Source organism: Chaetura pelagica, unplaced genomic scaffold, assembly GCF_000747805.2.
Source record: "Chaetura pelagica isolate M959 unplaced genomic scaffold, ChaPel_1.0 scaffold1048, whole genome shotgun sequence".
NCBI classification, from domain to species: domain Eukaryota; kingdom Metazoa; phylum Chordata; class Aves; order Apodiformes; family Apodidae; genus Chaetura; species Chaetura pelagica.
The window spans coordinates 797,326-819,475 of NW_009954300.1; the positions used below are offsets into that span (position 1 = coordinate 797,326).

General features: G+C 36.4%; 1 protein-coding gene across 1 annotated transcript in view; it reads right to left on the bottom strand.

Moving 5' to 3' along the window:
- KMT2E (lysine (K)-specific methyltransferase 2E) overlaps positions 1 to 22,150 on the bottom strand; it is a 61,166-nt gene that overhangs the window by 13,464 nt on the left and 25,552 nt on the right. Inside the window, 14 exon segments of the mRNA XM_010003848.1 lie at positions 924 to 1,232; positions 2,270 to 2,434; positions 4,187 to 4,285; positions 5,746 to 6,001; positions 7,594 to 7,703; positions 7,882 to 7,999; positions 9,040 to 9,170; positions 10,640 to 10,852; positions 12,410 to 12,448; positions 13,680 to 13,852; positions 18,734 to 18,792; positions 19,750 to 19,830; positions 20,947 to 21,176; positions 21,528 to 21,639. Coding sequence (XP_010002150.1) covers positions 924 to 1,232; positions 2,270 to 2,434; positions 4,187 to 4,285; positions 5,746 to 6,001; positions 7,594 to 7,703; positions 7,882 to 7,999; positions 9,040 to 9,170; positions 10,640 to 10,852; positions 12,410 to 12,448; positions 13,680 to 13,852; positions 18,734 to 18,792; positions 19,750 to 19,830; positions 20,947 to 21,176; positions 21,528 to 21,639 — 2,095 coding nt within the window.

Consider the following 22,150-nt stretch of genomic DNA (forward strand, 5'->3'; position numbering starts at 1 on the left):
TGCAACATGCAAAAAAGTAAGAAAGATTCCATATTCCCCTCTGACAAGAACTGAATAGTGATGCAGCAGTAAGCAGTGTTACAGGATGACTTGGGTGCCTTTTGAAAAGGAAAAAGTTTAAAATAAGTATGTTAAGTATATTTGGGGATTTAAGAAAAAAACATTTTGAAATGGTTATTGTTCATCTGACAAGAAGTTTCAACCTATGATCTCCTCCCCCTCCCTGCCACCAAATAAAATTTTTCAAAGAACCTGAAAAAAACTTTTTATGCAGTCTGTAGAATTTTAAAGCAGATTTTACTGCTTTATTCAAGTGCTTTTAAATATTGTGGCATTTCTTCAAGCTTTTTGCAACACAGTCCAATAAATAATTTAAAAACAAAGCACTAAAGAGAGTAAAGAATCTTTCCTTCAAACATGTACAAAAATTTGCAGTGTTTAAATCTTCAGAACAGACATCTCAGAAGTACTAGAAGTTAATAATTTCCTTTGAGATTTTGTTTGCCACCATTAAAATATTTTGAAAGCACGTGATAAAAAAAGGACAGACAATTTGTATTTCTCCCACCCCCCCTTTTTTTTTAAATTAACAGATTTAATTATGTTTCGGTTATGTACATTATTTTGGCCCATTAAGAAAGTACTTCACTTAAAAAACACTTGTTACGAATTTCTTCTGAAAGATGCATTTTTGGAAGTCTCCTAACACCCAAAATAACTTCTACCAATGGATGTTACACACATCTTTTTCAATCCCTTAATTTATTACCAGTGAGTGAAAATGTTAAGGGTGATTTTTAAAGACCTGACTCAACATTTTAAAAAAGACATCTATATACGATTGCATACTAACACAGCAGTCTTTAATTTTTTTAAACTCTGTTAAGGTCCATCCTCTTCTCCCCATCCCTTAAGAAACATACCTTCTTTGTTTTAGGATACTTAGTAGGGCATTTATTAAGTGCTGGAGCTTCCGTTTCAGTAACCATTTCTGTAACAACAGTTTCTGTTTCAGGCTCAGCTACCAGTGCAGCATTCTCAGTTTCATTATGTTGTGAAGTTACTTCCACATCTGGAGAAGATGGCTGGATATCTGAACACATGCTGACAGTTCTGTGTCGTCTACGTTGTTGTCCAATGTGAGTTCTACTCCGTGAGAAGCTTTTTCTCTGTTTAGCTCTGTTAACTTTGGCTGGGGTAGGCTTGGTGGCAGTTTCTTCTTTTGCTGGTTCCTGGTACAAAATAGAAGTTTAGTAAACAGGTTCCACACACAGGTAAAGCTACCTATCTTTCTTAAAACAAAAGGCAAGTTCTCCCTTCCTTTACAGGTCCAAAAAGCCCCTATCTCATTTTTGTTGTTAGAACAAAAATATTAATATTTCTATCCTTCTCTTCAAGACCTCTACCTCATTATTGTTTTTTAAAAAAATAATTTAAAAAAATCAGCACTGCTATCTTTCCTAAAGGCAAATGCCAAGATTTCGTTTATTTTCTTCCTAAGCACCTGCTGCATCATTGGCAGAGTATTCACACACACCAGTCACTGGTCAGATCACCACAGGTGTGTAAGAAATGCTCTAACACATCCATTCATCCATAAGCTAGAAATCAGCTGCTTACATGATGATGTCTTTCAATCCAGTAACCTTTTTATAATTTATAGTTTACCAGGTACTTAACAGCATGCTGTCAGAAATTATCCAGGGAAACAACCTGAACTGAGAATCTGTAGGACTATTTTCAAAGTAAAAAGCATAATAGCATCCAGCAATAATAGAGTAAAAAATTGTTCTTGAAACATTAAGTATTATCTGCAATAACAAACTACACCTTAATAACTTCTTTCCTTTAAAAGGAAAAGACTATAATCTTTTTCTGAATAACCCACTGAAGAAGCAAGTTTCTCTCCACAGGTTATATAGGGTGCCTAAGGAAAGCCACCTCCTGTGGCTAAACTCAGCACTAGTAAACACCTCCTATTCTGAGCTTCAAGCAAAAACTGAACAATACAGCTGGCAAGTAGTATACATTTTCATAAACTAATGTTACTGAAATTCCTCAAAGAAATTACATACATATTTACATATTTTAATCGGAAAAAAAACTGGGAGCTGCCATAATGTTGAAAAACTATACAGATGTTAGTCAAATATATTTTAGTTCAGAGGAAGAAAAAAATTCTATACATCTTAAAATACAGCTTAACATCCAAAGTGATCAAGTATGCCATGTTAAAAGTTGACTTTAAGATAAAGGTCCAGATAACTACCTGAATAAATTCAGCATCATTGATAATCTGTGCTTCCTTGCATTCTGATTTAACCTCAGTTTTTGCTGTGCTGATTCTTTCCAAAGCCTGTTCTCTTCTTTTTTCTCTTTTTTCTAGTCTGGCAAAAGCTTGCAGGATAGCTTCCATTTTCCGTTCTTCTCTTGTCTGAGGGATTTAATAATAGTAATAATCAAATTTCAATCATAATCTTTCGCATATGTAAATAATTTTGGTTTTCAGAACATCTTCAGTGTAGCTCGATATGCAGATGTATGTCAGCAGAAGCTCAGAGGAAAGGGTGATGTTACCATGACTGCAATTATTAAAGACTTCTGAATAAAGGCCTGCATTCAATACCAACCCTGACAAACATAAGAAGAGTCCTGCTTTGGATTAAAAAAATTGCTAAAAATAGTGATTCACTAGTAAATCACTGGCCAGTAAGCATAAAAAGAACATGTTGCTCTGAGCCACTTACTTGCATGTATAAAATTTAAAAAACTAATTTAAACACTCACGATCAGAAAGATATGAAGTACTAGGTACATGTTTGAAACAACAACAGAAAGCTCCCTTACCCTCTGACCCAATTTTCAAAGTGTCACCAACTACATCAAAACATACAATCAACATTCAAGAAACACTATTTCAAAAAGGTAACATTAGGTCACACAGAGAAGCTAGATTTTCTGTCTATATGTAATTCAGGTCCTAGTGCTGTACAGAGGCAGACCCCTTCACCTACATACAGCTTTGCTTAATGCAGTACAGACGTGGCAGAATTAGGGGCTTCTATTACAGACTTAATTTTATTTATTTTTATAAATGACTGAAGCTCAACAGTACACTGATAGCAACACTGTTGTTTACTCCAAAGAAAGAATACCTGCAAATATATTGCTCATACAAGTGAATGAAGAACCCAATTTTATTTTGTCACTTGAACCTGCCTGTCTGCTCAGTAAAATACAGGCAAACTCGCCATTATTTGGAATCCTCGTAATGCAGCTAGAGTAATAATTACATCTTTAACTATTACAGCAATTCTTCTGTAACTAAGTTTCACAGAGAGCTTTGCTTTAGTAAGAATAGAAATTAAATGTGCCCCTCCCCACTCTCCCTCCTCCCCCCAAAAAAGGCCAGCACATCCTCTGGAGCAAAACGGTCCAACAGTGTTTGGCAAGAATCATTCCTCAAAAGCATGACATTGTTGGTATTAGATCTCATTCTGTCATTCTTCAGATTTTGTATTAGCATATATATTTTACTTGAGTAGATTTTGCTTTCTCAATGTCTAATAAGCACAAGTCTCATCAACTTTGTTTTTGACAGAGTTGCAGGACACATTAACCAGAAGGAATGTATATCCCATCCCCGTTTATTATTTTAAGGTCTGTGCAGATGCAAACAACTTTGGTGCTACCTTGAACATCACTTATCAGAAGCTCTGTGAGCACAAACAATAAAATTAAACTTCCGAATATTAGTATTTCATTATGCAACTTAGCCAAGCTTTTAATTTAATTAGTAATTTCAAGTATCTCTCACAATGAATGCTTAAAAAAACCCAAACAACCCATATTCAAAAAAGCCTAACTCCCAATACTAGCTGTAACTAACACAAAAATCATGAGTGAAGAAAATAAGATCTAGATTATTTCTACATCTTTTTTTTGAAATAAAGAAAAAATAAGATATATTTGACAATAAAAGCAGATTTTTCTTAGAAAGGAACGACCTAACCAGATTAAATGGTCTCAAATAGCAACCCTTGCATTTTAAGCTGAAGTTCGTGTAAGGATCTGACTTCATTTATACTCAGATTCCAGAAGTCTACAAAAAGGAAGCAATTAGCATGGGGACAGCAGGTGTCACTAAACCTTAGTAACAACTTCAGACACTTGCTTCCCAACTTACCATCTTCCTTTTCCTTTCTGCAATCTGCTCCTCTGATTCCATTTCTACTTCATTGCTAATGGGAGTTTTTTCTTCTATATCGTCAATAAAATCTGGCTCCTGCAAGATGGAAATAACTGCTTTACAGAAGCTCTAAGACCTTGCAAACTAGGAAAAACTAAATGCTATAAAGAACTAAGAATCTGCAGATCACTACATCAAAAGTAACCAAGCCAATAAATCAAGACAAAAATGTAAAAAAACCCACCAATATCAACTCAAACCTTTGTATAAACCTGAAAATATAATCACCTGACTCCATCTTTTCCATTCTGAGCTTAAGACACATCTGTATCTTTTTTTCTTTAGCAGACTGACCTTACTGAAATTTTGGGATTTCATACACTCTCCCCACCATCAAAAAAACCCCATCAGAATTAAATCTCCAAACCAAGAGAAACTTCTGGCAACTAACATGGGCCACTGATCTAGCCAAGCTCTAATCAATTAAATAAGTACAAGCTTTATATTACATACTCATAAAAAAAGAAAGCCTTAGTTTTAGTGAAATAGAATGAAAGTCAAAAGATGTTAAGAACAATTACACAGCTCTTCTTAGCTGAGAGGTATATTCTATTGAGTATTTTCCATTTGAAATCTCACTACAGAAGGTAATGACAGTGCCAAAACAGAAGGAAACACAGAAGTCGGCTAACCAGTGAACAGTTAAGCATTCACTTTTACATAAAGAACTAGACAATGTTTTAACATTTGTCTTAAAAGTACATTTATATTTTCCCATACATCCTCTTTACCTTAGCCCTATGTATTTCTCCAAAGAAAAAAGGCTATTAATTGACTGGCTTCTACATTTAAATATGCTTATTCTTCTCACAATTCCTTTAAGTTCAGTTCTGAAAACCAATACAAGTTCTGCCATGACTGTTTTAAATAAGCACTGTATAATACCTTAAAGGCTCAGGAGAAAGTTCCAAATACCAGTTTTGACTTGTTAAAACCAAAACACAAAAACATAAACATAACTTAAGATGAGAAAGTTTAAATGCTGCCACTCTGGAGATCATAATTTGTGTATCACAAGCCATGTCTTCTGGATTTCCAAACATTTTTAAGCTTTTGAGCTACTAAAACCCCAGCAAAACCTGGTGATTTTATCAAACTGGAGGTCACTATGTTCATTTTTACCTTATTTCCCTCATGCCAAAGTAATGTTAAAAGAACTAGAAATGGCTCCATCTCAGAATAAATCCTTTTTCTTTGCCCCTGTATCATCATGAAAAACCATGATTTTCACGTTTTCACATTAAGAGATCCACAAAGACATTCAGAGGAAAAATGTGTAGTTAAAACTGGTATAGGAACCAGTGTATTTTTAAGTACAATCAAATACTAAGGAAAACTGAAAGTAGTATTAAAAACTGCTAACAGCTTATCCATCATTATGATTTTTGATAAGTCTCCATATCCCTTTTCAGTGACCTGTTAAAATTCCTTTAATAACTACAAAATCAGAGTATGTGCTTGAAAGCTCTTTGTTCTGATCATCTTTGTGTCAATACCTGATTATTAGAAATGGACAGCCTGAGGGGAGAGAGCTTCCTCTGTTTATTATCTGTGATTTTCATTTTGGTGCCTTCACAGTCCAATGTGATGTTCTGATTTTGAGTTTCCTTTTCTCTTGAAGCATCTTTCTCTTTCTTTCCCTTTTTTCTTCTGGTCTCATAACCAGTATTGATGTTTTCTGTAGGCTCAGAACGTCTGAGAACTGGACATTCAGGGTTTTCTTTGAGGCAAGCACAATCCACTTTGTATTTACTAGAAGTAATTAAATGCAAGAAGGTGTATTTTGATTAAGCTGTAGAGCAATGAGACTTTTCAATACTAAATCACACTAGCTGATACATTTCACATTAGATATACAATATGGCTATAATTAAAAAAATTAATCTACTGGTTAACTGAATGTGTGACTGTCACATGAAATTGCTTTGAATTCGAGGTTAGCATTTGCTTCAAAGACAGAAGATACTTAAAATCTAAGTATATCTTGGGTGGAAATATAAATATCACAATAAAAAAAAAAAGGATGCATGAAAAGCAGAGAGATTATGCTTTATGAAAAGACAGTAGACAATTCACAGAATGAGCACACTGGAAATAACTCAAGTAATTTGTACAATCCTAAGTTTCACTTAGGTATGTAGGAACTATTATTCAAACACATTAAACTTGACACAGGCTGTAAGTACTAAACACAACTACTACATACTTCTAAAAGAATAAACAACAAAACCCCCCAAAAATATCAACCAGGCAATTTCTCAAGCTATCTTCATGTGAGGGATGTAGAAGTAAAATTTCTCAGGCTGCCTTCACATGATAGATGTAGAAGTAAGCCTACAACACTTAACAGTGCAAGGTATCTTGAGCTAGTCTGAACTCAAGTTGATTAATACAGGTGGTACTCTATGGACATAACTAGTTCAGGTCCAGCAGTAGTGAAGGCATGTCTGCACAGCACTGTATCCAAGCTGACTTATGAGCAGACCACAAGAAAGTGTGTTAACTTCATGTAGCAAAACATGGAACAGTTGGACTGCTTCTGAACCTGACCAAGTGCACATACAAACACATGGTCAATGCTTCAGTTTCCATGTTAGTCAGCCTAGGTGTTCCTGCACAATGTACCTGTACCATAGAACATTTACCTACAAGCCAAGAGAAATCATTATGCATCAGTCAAAGGCCTTATTTTGCCATCACATTTCAAAGTGATGTTTGAATAACAGTTCCTATATATATGAATAGAACTTAACTAATTATTTCCTTTACCATTTCAAAACAATGCTTACAGACAGTGAGTGGCAACAGCTTATTAGAGCTTTCCCCAGTTCATCAAAGGAGCAGCACTTGTATCCAGGAAAATGTGTCACAGGACTATAGAATCTAAGGCACTAAACATCCAGTGTACTTGAACATTCTTAAACATATATTAAACAAACATGATTTACAACAAAATGCCAGTCTTCCTAAGGTTATACTACAGAGGCACTCTGAAACGCATAGGGCATTACTGAATAGTTCTAGATTCTCCTCCCTCTACTCTCCCCACCTATGGGACACCTATATACAATAAATTTTCATAGCATGTCTTTATTCAAATTCAGTTAAATTTGTATCTTTTCCACATAATTTGTAAGTTACTGCAACATTGAGATATGCAGTAATAAATATATGGAAGAAATTCTGCCCCTCCTCCACCCAACTGCTAACTGTAAATACAGTACTTAAGGAGGCCCATGGTATTAAAGCATGCAAGAAGGCAAATCGTATTTTTTAAAAGTCACTCTGAATCACAACATATTAAGTATTAGCTGTATTTTAGAACGGCATGCAAAAATACTTACCAGTTTCCGTAATCAAAATCAAATGCTATAGTAATCTCTGCTCCCTTTGTAATATTCTGGATGGAGTAAATATAAAGATGAATTGTTCCATCTTCAATTACATGCCTCACCTATATTCAAGAAAACATTTATTAGAATTACTTTGCTTTTCATTTTTATTTTCTTCTTTTTTTTTTAAAGTACCTGTACAGAAATTGTAGAGATTGTTCAAGTTACCAGTTGGGCTACTCAAGGAATAGGGGACTTTTAAGTGAATGAAACCCAATTTAACTTTATGTACATGCTCACCTCTGCATTTGGTGTACACGAACGCCTGATGAATCGAGCTTCATTTCCAAAAGTCCTTGCATCAACACACATTTCTAGTCCATGGAATTTGGAATAAAACAAAACAAATGGGTATGGCCTGAAAAAGATCCAAGGAAACCAGTTTTAACATTTTAAAGATACTCAATATAACCTGTTCTTCACATTAGTTAGCTCTGGAACATGATGTTTGGGACAATACACCAAATCTGTGGGTTAATCTGAGAATGGCACATCTGTATTTAAACTTCATAATTCTAACTGGTACATTCTAATCTGTATTCTTAGAACACCAAAAGTTGAGTTATAGCCCTAAATGTAATTCTTCTGCATAGGATCTAAACGGAGGAATGGTAACAGGGCAAGCACTAGACATGGAAGACAAAAGGTTAAGATTCTTCATCTTTCTTCAACTTTTCTTATGGCAGGTCCTAAAATGAAACTCGGGTAGAGAATGACACCTCCACATCCCCACCTAACACCTGCAATATTGCAAGCACCCAACCCTCCTCAAGAAAGGGGGCATCAAAATACTTTGCCAAGAGCTTTATGTTCTGCTATTTCAAGTGCTAGAGAACCCTTCCATCTTTACTGAGCAAAAGCTCTGTGTTCTCTCTCCTCCTAGAGGCCTCTTGCCATTTCCCAAGTAGGTGTGTCTGTGCAGCTAACGGCAGCACTGAAAATGAAAGAAGCAGTCATGCACTGCTCAGTTAACTTAACCAACTAGAGAACTCTGGCAGTAAAATGGCCCCAAGTTGACCTGTGTTCAATCCCGTTCTCAGCCTAACAGACTAAAAATCTATTTCTCTCACAAAAGAGAATGTCTTTGCCATTACCTTCTGAATTATTTTAGGATGGTAGAACCTGCCAATCTCTGGTTTAAGGTGCACAACTACCCAACTGAGAATGCAGGAATCCTGTAGCCAGGGAAGAACAAAGAAAGAGGAAACTAACTGCTGAACAGATCTGTAAGGATATCCAGAAGAGAAGGGGAAGACCAGATTCCAGCTGCAATTATTTTTCATCAGACAACAGCAAAATGCAAGACACTGCTGGGAACTAAGACCCACTTGTACTTGAGGCAAGTTTGGCAAAACAGCATTTTAACAGTTACCTTATTAAAACATTCAATAAACAAACCTTTTAAAGAAATATCCATTAGCTTCAAACTGTTCTCTCAGCATGAACTTCCCTCTGTATTCAATAATAAGCGCATCAGGAGGCAAGTCTTTAGCAGCTTTTAAAATTTTCTTGTTTTTTTGCACGTAACTCTAAAAAAAAATAAATTAAGTATTATTTTTAACCAAATTTGCATTTATTATAAATAGATTATACTTTCACAATTATTAAACGATTCCATATGAACTAAAACCCTTTTTGTAATTAAACCTCCAGACTGATTTGATCAAACTGTCCTGTTCCCCTACCAATTCAAGTAGTTATTAACTTAATCTGAAAGAATGCTATTGCTTTCAGTACATGAAAACTAAGATATTCTCACAATTCAAGTACTATATCCCTTATTGCTCTTTACTCTCACCATTACTGGGATGAATCACTGCATTGTTTTGCATAACCCTTTCAAAAGGCTTCAGTTTCTTCAATCAAAACAAAACATGAAGGCATAAAAGGACATTCATAATTCTTTCAAGGAGAAAGAGAACAGGATAATAATATTTTTTTTAAAAAGAACCCTGAGAAGAGTTTTCAAATCTATTTTCGTATCTTTAGATTGAAGGATGGCTTTTAATTAAAAACCAATACATATCCTAACAATCAGTGAACTCACACCTCTCAAAAATGCCATCCCCAATCAAAAAGGAAGTAGCCTCTACTCTGTGAGCAGGCTCTGTGAGCAGGGATAGTCCTCTAAGGAGGGTGTCCCATATGCCATGATGCTCTTCCAGGAAAAGAAGCAAAGATGCTTCCATTAATCTGCTACAGTAACTACTCCTTGATATTTCTGCTACATAATGCTATGGTCTACTACATGGCTGATTTTAAGTCATTAAATAACTGAGATTAAGGATGGAGAAAGACATTGCAGTTTCTTCCTAAACTATAAATTAGAGGATCTCAAGATTTTAAAAAAAAAAAAAAAAGCATTGGAATATCACTTGCCATCAAAAACATCCTTCATGAACCAGTGAAAGAAATTAAATTCTGAGTATCTAAACATGCAGAACATTTACTATACCTCAAGAAAACATGGACAACTAACATGTTGATATGCACAGCAGAAAAAAAGTAGATTCCAACTTCAATGCTTCAATCTACCCTAAGCACTGCCAGTGTTTATCACAAAGCAGAGAAACAGCAGCAAAGTTTACTGCACTATGTCCACCACATAAGATAGTTTGAGGACAATCCAACATTCAGGCTCAGACTAACACCTTAGCTATTCTTATGAGAACTGAACGCAAGTGTGAACATAACCAGGGATGATACATGATGCACAAAATCAATTACAAATTCTGAAGAAGCTGTCAAAACTCTGATGCTTAGACCTGGTGAGACAAGATACAGAAAATGAATGTGAAGTTCCCCCCTTGTTTGTTTTCTGGCATTGGTTTTGTTTGGTTTTGGTTTTTTGGTTTGGTTTTTTTTGGTGTTTGCTTGGTTTGAAGGTTTTGTTTATTGGGTTTTTGTTTGGGTTTTTTTTGTTTTTCTAAAGGCATCTACAATGGTTATCATTGCACAAAACCAGCATGCAGTAAAACAACACGGAACAGATCATTACCTCTACTGGAGGCTTGAAAATCAGATTGCTGGTGCTGACTTCTTTTTTGTCATTTCCATTGCCTAATCTCAGAGCTATTTTTTGTGCCTCCCTCTGGACACCTTCACTGTACTGGTTATTATTTGCTTCTTCATAACGATCCATCCATGCCTTGATTTTAGTTTCCCATCCAAAGTTCGAACTGTCAGTAGGATCAATCTCTGGAGCTGAGCCCTAAAAATTAACATAAAGAGCCAGATATTACAAGGTAAGAAAAAGATACCAAAATAAAAATACTAAGTCTACAACAAGACATGAAGGGCAAAGGTATGCCATTAATTAAAGGTTTGGTTTTATTAGCAAGTCCAGTATAAAATCCTGCATTGCTTAAAAACACTGAGTTTATAGAATTACATTTGTCTTTTCAGCAATTCTGTAATTTCATAAATATTGCCCAAGTTCAGGAACACACTGCCCCTTCAATAGGGACTCTAGCTTTTAGTGGGAAGAGAACAGAGATTGACATTGTTTCCTTCCACAACTGAACTGTATCATCAACCTATGAGTGCAGGAGTTGGAGAGTCAGATCTTCCTGCCTAATCAACTTCTGTGAACATATGCAAATATAAAGAACTCCAGCTTCCATCCTATAATACACAAACTTAATTTTCTGCTTTCAAGGGTCATGCTGTATCTTTTTCCACTTCACATCTTACTAAACTTCACTAATCCTGAACCTAGTACATTAAGGTTCTGGCTCTAATATTACAGGCTTTGCACAGATCATTTTTCTCCCCTTATCTGCTTCTCACTAAACAGTTTTCTTTTGCAGTGCTTCAGATCCTTTCACTTTTAAAGAAAGTGCCATTGTACCTCCAGACCTCACAAGCAGCAGCCAGGCTGCAGCCAACCAATGCTCCTTACGGACAGCAGCAGCCAACCAACGCTCCCTTTTCTATCCACCTGAGCAGAGACACTATTAAACATTAATAAAACAGCAAGCAGTTCAGCATTCAATTTACCTGTTTACAATTCTTTTGTGCATCAAGAGAACCATACACACAAACAGCATTTAAAAAGGTGTGATGCTAAGAAAATCATGAAAAAACACAATGGAACCTTACAAATGCTATATTCAAAAAGCACAAATTAAAGAGATTTTTCTTCCCCAATTCTGTCTTCACTACTCACAAGTCACTCTTACACATTTTAAGTGCAAATGGTGTCCCACTTTGTGTGTCCCAAGGATTAATAAACTATGGAAAATACCTAGTTTTCACACCATGCATATTTTTATCTCAGAAAAATTAAGAACTGCTGTAACACTTGAATTTTACAAAGCAAACATCACAGCATGATTCCTCAAACTATGCCAGTACTAGTAAGTAGAGACCCACCAGATGAATACATTGAGGTACAACAGAGCAGAATCCCTAATTTAGCTTTCAAATGCAATATACCCATTTAATTATATTGCTGCTTAAGGCTATGAAAAGCTGGAGCTAATAAGTTCAAATGAGGTGTGCACCTGACTTTACTCTCTTGCATAGCAAGTAACAAGCCCTAATTCCTTCACTGGCTCCTGAAAACTAAGTATTGTCAAAATAAAAATTTATACTATACTATTTCACTTAACTTTGCACAATACCTTACTATGATGCATATGCAGTATATTAGTTGTCAAGAGTATTTTAGCACTTAACGTATGGCCCAAATTGCACTCTTGATGCTTCATATTTAAGTAATGTACAATTAAGTTTTAAAACAAAACACAAACAAAAATCACATTACCTTTACTCTTGAAGATTTCCTGGACCCTTCTCGAAATGCCTGAAACAAAATTACATAGTTATATTCTTTGGAGGAAACGAAAAACATCTTAAAAGAACCCAAAATATATTAATAAATTACTAACTTCTGAATGTGGTCCATTCTCAATAAAACATGCAAAATTATGACAACAGAATAAACTACATTGAATTCTCAAAGAAGACAACAGGTTACATCTCACAAAATGTATTTTAAAAAACAGTTCAGCATTCCAAGCTAAGTACACACTGGATGTCGGAACTAGTAGCCCAAGTACCTCTAACCTTTCTCCTAGATTACATTATGACTTTCTAGAACTTTAAAATTCAAGGCAAAGTAACCAAAAAGTTACTTACAGAACACCCCATACTTAGCAGGTAAACCTGTAAATTACCCATATACTTCACTATGCTATTGTGGAAAGAGGAGAGGGGGAAGAAGGTGTCACAGATGTTAAACTTTTGACCAAAGTCTGTTATTCTGCAACATTTTTTTTTAAAATCATCTCACACAGTGTTGCAAGGTAACAGAAGCATGTGTTGTAGTAAATTTATATTCAGAACCACTAATTAAAAAAAGAACCATTTAACTCAAGATTTCTAAAAATACATTGGTAACTAATCCTGACTTCCAAGTTTTAAAGGATAAAATTCTCATCCAAGCCAGTGAAACTGAACTGCAGGAAGGATAACTGGTTTAGGAAATTCCATGTACTTTATTCCTTGACATTGCATTTGCCTTCACGTATATTATATTGTTTACAACTCTTAACTACACAGTATAATGTCAATATCTCCTGTTTACCAAGGTAGTTTAGTAGCTAACTTCCTGACAGCACACTTCTACACAATTTCAACTCAACTAAATGAACATGAAGTCGCATCAAGGCAACTGACAGCAAACACTTCTGAACTTTAACCAACCAGAACTTCAGACTTTCAGACACAGAATTCTTCTTTGGGCATCCAAAGCTTGTTCTACCCCACCTCTAAATATATGAAGTGGTCCAGTAAATGCACTTCCTCCTTACAAATTCTGTCCCAATTATAAAAATTGAACTTTCACAGCTAAATATGTATTAACTTATATTGAGGGGGGGAGGCAGAGAAGACTGCACAATTTACAAGCAATCCCCGGTAGTAAAATATTGTTAGTAACAACAGCCTGTTTTTTAAACCAGTATCTCTTGGCAAGAAATGTCACATGGCTATAATTTATAAATACAGAGTTATAAAGAAATAAATTCACTTACTTTTTTACATTTTGTTATGTTCTGTTCTTTCTCTCCACTTTTTTTCCTTTTCTTATCATTTACTTTTGTAACCCTTGTAGCAGTTAAAGTAATTGTAGTTGGTGTATGCTGAAAAGCAGTATATAGTTCCACAGGAACCTCATCACCACTCTCTGTTGCGCTGGTATCCCCATCTTTAAAGCAAAGAACACTCTGTAAACAATCAAATACTGAAGAGAAAGAACATTCACTAGTTACTCTGCACCTGCTTTTAAAAAAGAAAAATGGATACTGACAAATGCTTCAAGCACTCACATGCAAAATTCACCAATGGTTGCAACAGCATGAAAATGAATGACCAATGAGAAGCTGGTAATTAACAGATGTTTGAAATGCCAGGTAGGAAAAAGATGTTAGGTTCATGCCATTCTTTGAATTGAATAATATTATCATATTCCATTATAGGCAGAACAAAAACAGTGCAGAAGTATTTGTAAGTCATTCACTCTATATATAGCTTTTACTTGTGTGGCTTTAGGATTCCCTCAGACGACTATATTCTAGAGGGGATTAAAATTAATGCCTGCCCAGCACTTCTTGTGAAGCTCTATTAATCAGTCACATGCAACTCGTAATCAACTATTTCACCGAAAACTTGCAGTGTCAAGTGCCTTTTTCAGAGTAAATATGTTAATTTAGCTAAAAGTTTTCTCTCCTCAAAATCCCCTAACACTAACACTCTGCTACTCAGGGAAGAAAAGGGAAGTCTATTTTACTTGTTAAAACAAGATCACACAGGAACTGAGATATTTTTTCTTTGTGCTGTGTGCCCGCAGACCTAAAAGCGAAACGCTGAAATTTAACATACATCAGCATTTATGTCAGACAAATACATTTCCCGACCTGACACAGGATTACCCTAATTCTGTCAAGATGAAAGGCTATGAAGTGTGGGGAGGCTTGGAAGAGAGATGGTGCACACAGATATGAGACTGCTGTTCACACGTGCTCAGTACAGACTTCTCACATTTTAGCAGCTTTTTCAAATATTCTGCCTTCAGTAAATACACCTCACACTAAGCAAGAGTTCTCCTGAAACTGCACAGAAGCAGACTTTACAAACACTTAATGAGAGCAGAGAAAACATTCCTTCTGAGCTCAGAAGGATGTTGCTTTAATCAGTGCACTAGTCCTAATTCTTGAAACCTTCTTAACTAAAGAACTCCAGCTACTGGTTACTCTGGATTTTTCTTGTCCACAACATGCCTTAACAGGATTCTTTTGTGCACAGTAATCCAGTTTTACCATCTTAGTTTTTCTTTTGAACAATTTATTAGGCACATAATTATATATTTAGGAGCTGATGATGTTTTCTACATTTTTATTCTCTGCTGGGACTATTTTCTGAACTAGCATTAAAAAACACATAGAAGAAATGTCTAATCAAAGATAAAAGAATAGTAGAAAAAACAAATGAGAAATGAAAACCTGAGGCCCTCTAGAAATGGTCAATGTTTGTAGTCCATACACTAGTGTTTACAGAGCCATTATGTTGTCCAATTACATCACAGCTAAACATTTCTCCTCTCCCTCCTCTCAAACCCCCTCAAAAACCCCACAAAACACTGCCTTCCTTAGGGAAGCAACATTTCAATATTGTTGTCTAACACTGTGCCCCAGCTTACTGTAAAGAATAATTACCTCAACCTAACATGTAATTACACAAGAGTTGTTTTGAGACACTCCTTCCTAACCTACATAACAAGCTTTCACTTTGAAGAGCCTCAGCAAAGCACACCACAGGAAGATTTTTTTATCTTGGAAGGCACGATACAAACTCTCCAGATTTCACAAGAAGTTATAGGCCCAGACTCATTTCCCTATAAGCAGCAAGTGATTTCATCAGCATCAATTTCAAGACCAGACAGCTTGAAGCAACATCCTTAAACAAGTTACACATCTTTATAAATTTCTTAAGAAAAAAAAAAGTGTCCTGCATACTAAACCAGAGGCTTAACCATGGTGCTTACTCCACTAAGCCATAGTAAGCAATTAAATCCACAGTAAGCTGCATGAGAATTACACTTTTATTCCAGAACAACAAAACCACCACCACGCCACATACAACCACAGGCCTCATACCTGCACTAAAGAAAATAGAAACCATTATACTGTATTCTCATATCTAAATGACAAGCCTAAAAAAAAAAAGCCCTATATATACATATATACACACACACACTTACTCAAAGAACATCTAAATAACCCAATCTTACCTTTAAGCAAAAACCTGTAATTTAACAATAAGTTACAAGTAACATTCACCTGCTGCTGAATACTTAATGTTTGACACATACATTCATATTTATGCCACTTTTGCTTTTCCTACTTGGAATCACCTATGAAAATGGGCCAATTTTTACTGATGTCTCATGGTATACAGTTCATAACCAGAATCACCTGAAGTCTGACTGAACCATGCAAAATCAGTCAACATACAAATAATGCATTTAGCTAAGCTAATGTACTGGCTAAATGAAAATTAACTAGAGATGCAAGCACACATTCATTTCAAGCCATGCATCATAAATCACAGGAACTCATCTTGCACTTCAACTGAGTCTTAGACTCAACAGGATTAGAATTGGTCTTTGTCTTTACTCCATTCTGATACTCCAGATTTACCTTTTTGTTTTCTTATTGAATGCATGGAGCAAATTTGAAAGACTCATCAGGATTAAGGAGGTCTGAGCACTTAACTTCAAAGGTGCGATCTCTTCAACCTTTGACCTCTCTCAAGTTTAGTAAATGGCCAGATAGTGTGGCTACAAATCCAATGAACGGATTTGTCAGACCATTAACTTCCCCTATCCTACATCTAAATTCAAGTTCATCCTTATAATATCATCACACTCCTTACACAACTCATTAGCTTCAAATTAATTTTAAGTCTACTTGTTCTATTATTTTAATAGAAACAGCAAAAATGAATCTTAAATTCTAAAAAAACCCAAACATGTACTCTCCAGCAGGTCAACCAAAACTTTGCAAAGTAAGTTTAGCTTTGTTCAAATGAAAACAGACAAAATAGAGAATAATGGTGGTGTTCTAAGTAAGTACTTAATGCCTTTAAGGGACTTAAGGCAGCAAAAAGTGTCAACTACACCATGCACTATTGAGCCACACACACTTCAGAATTTTCTGAAGACACAAGAGATAGGCAGCAGGACCTTTTCTACATCATATTTTATAAAGAAATCTTAAACACACACACTTGTATATACCCCAGTACTTCAGAGGCATGATTTGAAAGTAATATGTTAAACTGAGGAGGATTACTTCCTCTGAATTATTACTTTTGTCATAGACCCTGGAAATATCACCTGTAATCAAGAAATCCACAACACATTTTGGTAATCATACAATCACAGAATGTCTGGGGTTGAAAGGGACCTCAAAAGATCATCTAGTCTCAAATAAGAAGGGACATCTCCAACTAGAACAGATTGCTCACAGCCACATCAAGCATCACCTTGAATGGCTCCAGGGATGGGATCTCCACCACCTCTCTAGGCAACCTGTTCCAATGATCACCACACCCTCGTATTAAAGAACTTTTTCCTGATGTCCAACCTAAATCTACCCTTCTCTAGCTTAAAACCATTACCCCTTCTCCTGTCATTACACGCCCTTGTGAATGAGTCTTCCCCAGCCTTCCTACAGGCCCCTCTCAGGGATTGGAAGGTCTCTCTAAGATTCGTCCAGAGTCTTCTCTTCTTCAGGCTGAACAACCCTAACTCACTCAGCCTGTCCTCCTAAGAGAGCTGCTCCAGCCCTTGGATCATTTTCATTGCCCTTCTCTGGACACACTCCAACAGGTCCACATACTTCTTGTGTTGGGAACTCCAGAGCTAGACACAGTACTCCAGGTGAGGTCTCACCCGGGCAGAGTAGAGGGGCAGAATCACCTCTCTTGATCTGCTGGCCCCACCTCTTTTGATGCAGTCCAGGATGCAGTTGGCCTTCTGGGCTGCAACTGCAAATTGGGGGCTCATGTCCAGCTTTTGATCCACTGGTACCCCCAGGTCTTTTTCCCTAGGGCTGCTCTCTAGCATGTCTTCCCCCAGCCTGTGTTTGTATCTCCAGCTGCCCAGGTGCAAGGACCCTGCACTTGGCTTTGTTGAACCTCATGAGGTTCACCTGGGCCCACCTCTCCAGCTTGTCCAGGTCTCTCTGGGTGGCATCTTGTCCCTCTGGCATATCGACTACTCCACCCAGTAAAGCCTGGGCAGAACTCCTGACAAGTTAGGCCAGCTGAGTTTTGCAAGTCTTCAAAAGACAGGAGAGCTGATTTCATGAAATACATAGATACTGAAATAAGTACTTGCACTACAAGCCTCAAGTTATCAAAGGACAAAAAAAACCCCTCAAAATGCTTTAAGATTGTACTACCTAATCTCAGTAATTTTTCTCGCCGTCAAAACAAACTGAAAATATACCAATAAGCACACTCAAATCTACAGCAAATGAGAATTAGAATTCTCTTTCAAAACTATGCTGTTGTTTTAAATCTCAATTATGTAATTCTTAGACAGGAGTATCACCTGCAGTGGTACAGCTTTAAGAGATTAGTTAGTATGAGGATTTGAGTAGTTTATAGTATGATGGAAAAAAGGACAGAGCTGCAGAATAATTATTGTCCAAAAATAAAGACAACTTAGCAATTCCCTCATTACAGAAGAAACTCAAACTTTTTCCATCTTATCTTCAGTAGCTTAATCAAAGGAGGTTAGTTATTATAAAAGCTACATTAATTATTATGAAATAATATTCAGACTGAATTATTCCACAATGGCAAGAAAAAAGACACTGGTGACAACCTTTAATAAAACACTAACTGCAACAATTCTGACCCAATGTTATCGTAACAATGGGAAAGTCAAGTAAAAGGCCTTGATAAACCAAACCCTGCACGCCAAAGTTACAGGAACTGTGTATACACTCTCAAGTCTATACAGTTGATACATACTTATTTTATAGCCCTTACTAAGGAAAAGTCTTTAAGGTTTACTCACCTGACATATTTTCCCTTTTCCTTCGCTGCAGCATCACTGCCCTTTCTTTATCTAAACTCCTGAAATAAAAAATAAAACATTTATGCCATTCCTTAAACTTATGCATCAAATGCATTAAGTATTAAATCAGACCTTTTAATGGTTACTGTTTTCGATAGAAACACACCAGTTGTGCACTGTTCCATTCCATTTTAATGCACAGCACACACAAAGGTTTCCAAATCATTTGAAAATATAACAAAACCTGATAGCTCAGAAGAAAGACTGGCAGTTGGTCAAGACATTAAAACATTTTCCTACAGATTCTTCAAAACTATTGCCACAATACAATACAAAACAAATACCCTACAATAACAAGGTCCAAACCATTTTTCAGAAATAAAAGAATAATTTATAGGTAAATCTTATTTTCACTGATTAAAAATCTGCAAAGTAACATTTTATGCTTTACACTACAGGACAACTATGATGACAGTCAGGTATAATCTACCTATCATACAGTCAGAACAAAACACCCTCCTTGTCATGTCATACAACTTCACATTTTGGGGGGGTGGCATACAAATACTCACCAGAGCAAGAAACCCTCCAAGTGAGCATTGCAGCACATTGGAACAAGGCCATTACAACAAAAGACACTCAAAAATATTTATGGGGCAGCTGGCCTGAAAACACTGCTGGTAAAGGTTCTCAAGGTGTGACAGCCATTATACACTATATGGAATGGATTGTCTATGTCTCAGTCAGCTTAAGAAAGGGTCCAGGAACCACTGCAATTTCAAGAAGCATTTCAAGGGTTTATCCCTGCTGCCAAATGAGGTGAAACAATGACTACAGTGAAGGGAGGGAATGGAGACCAGCAAGATCATCTGCATCAGAAGTGCAGCTCCTTTAATACAAACTGTCAGCATTATGCCACATGGCCTGTGTTTTATCTGCTTGTTTCAGTACCTCCTCTTTTTATATTCTCTGCTTATTTTAGGTATTTAGAGTTCAAAATCAACAAAACTACTCACCTCGGTTGACAACGTTCACACAGATATATGTCAGGAATATGCTGCCTGTCAATCCCCATGCAGTCAATGTGCTGCCAGACACTAAAAGAACCAAAAAACAAAAACCACCCTTTTAATTTTAAATAAAACTTTAAAAATTGTGTACATAATATACACAGAGAGCTGTTCTTTTTTCATCATGATCTTTACTCAGATTGAGTACTGCCTAAAACTACATATCAATCATTGTCTTCGCCACCACTCTGCTAGCTGATTTTCTATTCCACTGATCACTGTAATTCCAATCTTGTGGCTGTCTCCTGGTGTCTCTCTCCTTCTTTAGACTCATTTTCCCTCTTGGAAATTTTTCTCTAGCACTGGAAATAAAAAACGGTAAATTGTCACAGTAAAGAACACAACAGAGACAAATACCCTCAGCAACAAAACTTACGCTTTACACAGTAACAGGGAGTTTTGTTTTTAAACTTTTGTTTTCCTTTTATTAATATATATATATTATCTATAAATACTTATAAAAATACACATTTCTGTTTATTAGTTTTAATGAAACACATAAATGTATGTTTTTATACACACACTCCACATGACTGAAAGCACAGTTGTGCAGCACAGGAATAGTTTCAACTTCTTCCCACAGTTAGAGAAATGAGGCTGAAGGCTGCCAGACTGGAGGCTAACCTGGGACAGTAGCTCATTCTCATCCCCACATTGCTAGAAGGAACTGGGACACAGAAATTATCTTCCCACTTGTGAATTTATCACAACTCTCTCCAAATCCTCACAGAGAGTATCTTCTTCAAAAGGAGCAGACTGTACCTAACTGGTGAAAAGCCTACAGCTCCACTGCTGAAAGAACATCTAAGCACACTTCAAAATAAGGGAAAAAGTTATCAATCCAGGGCCATCAAAAATTACTAACAAGCTTGTTATGTAAGCAGACAAAAGAACGGAATTTAATGTTTTAATCAGCCATAAAAATAAGTAAAGACATGAACAAATTAATACAAGCAGTCACGACAGACTAAAGCATAAAATACACACTGGCCTTGACCAACTCTGCTTGTTAGAAAGCCAGACTACCTTCAAACACTGTTTTGATGGAATGAAATTTCCTATGACAACATAATTAGAACACCAGTGCAGCTTGAACTGTAAAGTTTAATTTTTAACCTTTTAAATTTACTTAATATTCATTACCTGCATTTATCACAACAGATCATATATCCATCATCATGTGTGAAGCCACAAATGCATCTGGTAATATCAGTTCCATAGCTTCCATCCTCTGACGTACTGATGGTAGTAGCACTAGAGGTTTCATCAAAGTTGGGAGTGGTAAATATGCCTGCTTCATTCTTGCTTATTAGCACTGATGGAGGAGGAGAAGCTGGAGGCGTTGGAGGAGGCCGAGCACCATAGTTATGGTCCTAGATTTTTGAGAAAAGGCAAGTTATAGCTCTTAAATAACCATCAGTGTATGCCCATCTAAGAGAAAAGTGTAGGAATTCACTCGGTTAAGAACTTTAGAGACTTCCTGGTTTTTAGTAACAGTTTACAATTTTGTTTTTGTCATTGCTCACTCCTTATTTTTACCTTCTCAACCACGTTTTACATAAAAGTGTACTACTTTATGTATTCTGCTTATCAATCATCTTCAGTCAACTTGCCCAATTGCCATCAAAATATAAAAATTTCAGTATGAATGAGGTTTTTTTCCAGTTAAAACCACCAGATTTTACATCATCTCTTTTATACAGAATACTGAGGAGGAAACTTACTGCATAGGGCAAACCAATATAACTGTGTGAATGCGAGCTGCTGGTATACAACTGGTGCGGATAACTGTTCGATTTTTCAACTACCACGGGGCTAGCTTCTACAGATTCTGGTCTGCAAAGCAAAAGAGAGAAGATTTATTAATATAATTAATATGTAACTTATACTAATACATTTAATGTACTTATTGCACAACTTCTTGTGATTTGCCTGTTCCTGTTTAAAGGAGCATACAAAAAGAGGAGGGGGAGTGTGTGAAAATAAACTCTCAGACCCCCCAACTGCCCACCTTCCCCATCCCAAAAAAGAAAAAGGCAACTCAACCCCCTCTTTCGTTTAAAACTTAATTTCCAGAGTGGCAGAAAACCTATGCCTGCGTAAAGCTATAGACTTTTTCTTAAAAAAGTGCATGCTGAATCATGTGACACAACCTGAAAATCCAGAACATTAAATAAAGGGTGTTACACAGTTTGCCAGGGAGTCATCAGCCTGTACAACTAAAGTCTACAGAGCTGCGCCAGAATCTGCAGAAGGGACTGCAGCTGCACGGTGACCAGCGGCCAAGGCAGCGCCCCGCGCCGCCAGCCCAGCCCGGCTCCGCGGCGACACCTGCCGGCGGGGCCCG